Source organism: Phragmites australis, chromosome 4, assembly GCF_958298935.1.
Source record: "Phragmites australis chromosome 4, lpPhrAust1.1, whole genome shotgun sequence".
NCBI lineage: Eukaryota > Viridiplantae > Streptophyta > Magnoliopsida > Poales > Poaceae > Phragmites > Phragmites australis.
In genome coordinates, this window is record NC_084924.1 from 6068579 (window position 1) to 6073226 (window position 4648).

At 47.8% G+C, this 4648-nt stretch overlaps 1 protein-coding gene across 1 annotated transcript; it reads left to right on the top strand.

Moving 5' to 3' along the window:
• The first annotated feature begins 2525 nt into the window (after window positions 1–2525).
• Window positions 2526–4415, top strand: LOC133914117 (senescence-specific cysteine protease SAG39-like). Its single transcript, XM_062357269.1, has 2 exons — window positions 2526–3085; window positions 3554–4415. The coding sequence occupies exons 1-2, from the start codon at window positions 2611–2613 to the stop codon at window positions 4141–4143; spliced, it is 1065 nt and encodes a 354-aa protein (XP_062213253.1). The 5' UTR covers window positions 2526–2610; the 3' UTR covers window positions 4144–4415.
• The last annotated feature ends 233 nt before the right edge of the window (window positions 4416–4648 follow it).

Consider the following 4648-nt stretch of genomic DNA (forward strand, 5'->3'; position numbering starts at 1 on the left):
GGTGTGATTGGTTGCTCGCATGTTCTGTTACTCGCATTGATCTTATACGTAGGTTGAACGGAAGCAAGCTGAGTGGATGCAAGAGTGTTTAGTTGGTTATATCTGTCTGGACAGGCTGAGTTGAGTTTCTGTTTGGTTGATTGAATCTGAGGTCGCATGAGCAGATGCAAGAGCTGAGATTATGATAAGTTACTCACATGAATGTGATTTTGTGATACTAATAATTGGACTTGCTTGTATGAGTGGATGCAATAGCCTGCATCCGCCTAGCCAGGCTACAGAGGGAAGCTCGAATCGAGCTTCCCTCCTGAGCCAGGCTGCAGGAAAACATTTGTATTCGCCAGTCCAAGCTGAAACAGTGCATATGGACAACCAAACACGCTTCTATATGAGATTATACGTGTCCGCGAAGCCAGGATCTCTGGATATGGACAACCAATCACCCCCTAGTGTCCTATAGACAAAATCACAAATTTGCAGTATTCTGCACCAAAATCAAACATAATGATGTCATGAAGACAAATTAAAGCCACAATCCTTTAGTGTCATGAAGATAATTTTGCTAATTATCTACATGCGTATGAATTTGGATCCATTCAAAATAACTAATTGAATGAATATGCATGGTCCATGTAGGAGTTTACTTTGCGCACTACTATAAAAATTATTTTTAGAGGCGAGTGATAACTCGTTTTTACAGGCGTTTAGTGCATCCGCCTATGATCGAAGGCCTGTAGAAATAAATGATTTTCACAGGCGCAAAAGTGACCGCATGTGGAAATCTATTATCACAGGTGGTTCACTTAAGGAACCGCCTGTGAAAATAGGTTTCCACATGCAGTTCCTTAAGCGGATCGCCTGTGAAAATTGATTTCCACAGGCGGTTCTTTAAGCGGACCGCCTGTGATAGTCGGTCACTCAATCGATATTTTTTGAACCGAAAAAAGCAAAAAAATAAATAAAAATTGGACCGACCAGGAACCCCACACGGTCGCAAGTCACAAGTCACGCGTTTTTTCGCGCGAAATACGCACGCTACGCGGTTTTTGGCACTCGAACTCGATATCGGGTCGCGCGATCCCTCCCCACCATCACACCAGAGAACGACAACTGTGAAGGGTTGCTGGTAGGCTACGCTAGCACAAAATAAATTTTCTCTACCGTATTCAACCAGGAAGCCATGCAAGTAGAGGATCATGAATCGTTACCACTTGACGAGCAGTGCAGCGGAAGAAGAGTTGGAGCAGACCAATCCAACGTCTTGCGCGTCAAGTAGTCGATCGTCAACCTCGTCCCGAGCACGTCCCGAGCACCTTCCGAGTACTCGCGAGTACGTTCCGAGTACTCCGGAGCAGATCAGCACCGCAATAGTAGCAGCGCCTCTACGGTATCCACACGTACAAGGATGGAATCGTCGTGCGCCGGTGTGCTAGCACCGCGCGTCCGGCTAGGGTTTCAAAGGGAGTTCGGGAATAGGAGGCGGCTAGGGTTTCTAAAAAACTCAATACGCCTTGGCCCCTGCCTATTCTTATATAGAGCACGCTAATGGGCCTTTAATTAACATTAAAGCCCATTATGACTCTAAACCCTAATGGTCCTTTAATCAACATTAAAGCCCATTAGCAGATCCAATCCGCAAACTCGATCGCCTCTAGGGCATATTACCAACAAACTGAACATTGAGCATATGTAATTCTTTTAATATCTGCAATCCGAAACTTTAAATGATTATTTGGGCATCTAAATGACCTCAAATGAAAAACTTTTCAACTACAAAGTTGTAGATCTCGTCGAGGGCTACAATTTTCATACAAATTTTATCCTCATCCGACTTCGTATAAAAAAGTTATAAATTTTTGAAAATAAGGTGTCACCCATTTCCACATGCAGTTCCTTATACGGACCGCTGTAAAAATGTGTGTCAGCTTATCTTTAAAAATTTATAACTTTTTCATACGATGTCGGATGAGAATAAAGTTTATATGAAAATTGTAGTCATTGATGAGATCTACAACTTTGTAGTTGAAAAGTTTTTCATTTGAAGTCATTTAGATACCCAAATAATTATTTGAAACTTCAAACGATTATTTAGATATCTAAATGACTTCAAATAAAAAAACTTTCAACTACAAAGTTGTAGATCTCATCGAAAGCCACAATTTTCATATAGATTGTTTCCTCATCCGACTTCATGTACAAAAGTTATGAATTTTTTAATAGATGGTCATTTTTAGAGGCGGTTCACATAAGGAACCGTCTATGAAAATATATTTTCACAGACGGTCCGTAACTGCAGGAGGCCCTCGCCAATTATTCAGGTGGTTTTTCAAATAAACCGCTTGTAGAAAATTATCCTAAGTGTCTTAAAAAATAGTTTTTTAGTAGTGGCGGCTCTTTTCTTCGTGTTAATCATGATTGCGCCATGGAAATTTTCTGTTAGCACTAACAGAGTAACAGTTAACGATGCCTAACAATTTTTTGGTTCCTTTCCTGCTCCAGACCTTCTATATAAACCCCTTCCTGCATTGCCGGATTTGGCCAAGCAGTAAGCTACTTGAGCAACCAAAAAAAAACACTTTGTTACGCAGTACACACCTGAGCTGCTGGTGCATGGCACTTGAAGTAAACATGTCCGCGTCACTGTTAATCCTCGCTGTTCTCATCGTGAGCAGCGTCTGCACTGCTCCCCGTGCGCTGGCGGCGCGCGAACTGGCCGGGGAGGACGCCGCTGCCGATGCCACCATGGCGGTGCGGCACGAGAAGTGGATGGCGGAGCACGGGCGCACGTACAAGGACGAGACGGAGAAGGCTCGGCGGCTGGAGATATTCCGGGCTAACGCCAGGCTGATTGACTCGTTTAACGCTGCAGGGGCGCACAGCCACCGGCTGGCCACGAACAGGTTCGCCGACCTCACCGACGACGAGTTCCGGGCCGCGAGGACCGGTTACCGGCGCCCGCAGACCGTGGCCGGCGCAAGGGGTGGCCGGTTCAGGTACGAGAACTTCAGCCTGGCGGACGCGCCGCGGAGCATTGACTGGAGGAAGAAGGGCGCGGTCACCGGCGTCAAGGACCAAGGCTCCTGTGGTACGAATTACGAGACACCGGCACACACCACATGCATGATGCATACTGAATAACTGTCTAGCTAGTATTTGAATCAAAAAAATAAATGAAAAACAAGTTAATAGTTGATCCAGAAATAGTGCAGTGCAAATTTGCAATTGTGTCGTGCATGCGTGGACACGTCTGTAACTTTTACGTGACGCACGCGAGGTCTGAACAGAAAGGTAAAGCAAAACGAGATACTTGGCAATGGAAGACTAGAGTCTACCTACACTTCAATCCATGCACTTTTGGTGAAAAATAACTTACCTCAAATGATTCCTATTTTTTTCACATGCGCTGAAGTTCATTAGTAGCCATATATATGTTTCATCATCTAATCCAATCATTTGACTCACAAAAGAAGTGATAATACAGCTGCGCATGTACAGTCACCGAGCTGCTGTGCATGTTCCAGTGACCCAATCTGACGGGCATGCATGCGTGCAGGTTGTTGCTGGGCGTTCTCGGCGGTGGCGGCGGTGGAAGGGCTGACCAAGATCCGGACGGGGCGGCTGGTGTCGCTGTCGGAGCAGGAGCTGGTGGACTGCGACGTTTACGGCGACGATCAGGGCTGCGACGGGGGCTTCATGGACAACGCCTTCGACTTCATCGAGCGCCGCGGCGGGTTGGCCTCGGAGTCCGGCTACCCGTACCGCGGGGAGGACGGGTCGTGCAGATCGGACGCCGCCGACGCGGGGGCTGCGTCCATCCGCGGCCACGAGGACGTCCCCGCCAACAACGAGGCCGCGCTCGTGGCGGCCGTGGCGCACCAGCCCGTGTCCGTGGCCATCAACGGCGCCGACCACGTGTTCAAGTTCTACGACGGCGGCGTGCTGGGCGGGGACGGCTGCGACACGGAGCTGAATCACGCCATCACGGCCGTCGGGTACGGCACGGCGAGCGACGGCACCAGGTACTGGGTGATGAAGAACTCGTGGGGCAAGTCGTGGGGCGAGGGCGGCTACGTCAGGATCCGCCGCGGCGTCCGCGGGGAGGGCGTCTGCGGCCTCGCCAAGATGCCGTCCTACCCGGTCTAGCTAGTCACTGTTCCATCGGACACAAACGATGCATGGCTGCTGTTTGGTTCGGTGCTGGCACGTGCGTGCCGCAGATGACACGTACGTCACACGTGCATGGCAGATTCGACTATTTAAGACTAGATTAATACTCTAAAATAATTAAGATGTGTAAGTACAAATACAGTATAGCATGGCATGTGGGTAGTCTCGACCCATCAACCATGCAGCAAAAAGAATTAATGCTCGGGGTTGTATACGATGAATATGTATTATGGCTTGAAACCAATAAAGTGCAGTGTGTATGCAAAAGATGTATAAGAATGCGTATTCCGTATTCTGTGTAAAGCTTCGTCGATAGTTTTATGTGCAATACTACTTTGTGACTTAATTCGCGGTTGTTTTGTGTACGTAGTTTAAGGAAACACACTACTTGCCAGCGTGACTAAAATCTTTCGACATTTCAGTAGATGCATTCGCGGGCGCTAGTGAAGCCAGGCTCGACATGGTCGCCATCCACTCCCCC

Coding starts and splice junctions, on each gene's coding strand:
- LOC133914117 (XM_062357269.1), top strand. CDS start 2,611: ATGGCACTTGAAGTAAACATGTCCGCGTCACTGTTAATCCTCGCTGTT. Junction 3,086..3,553: donor CAAGGACCAAGGCTCCTGTG/GTACGAATTACG, acceptor GCATGCGTGCAG/GTTGTTGCTGGGCGTTCTCG.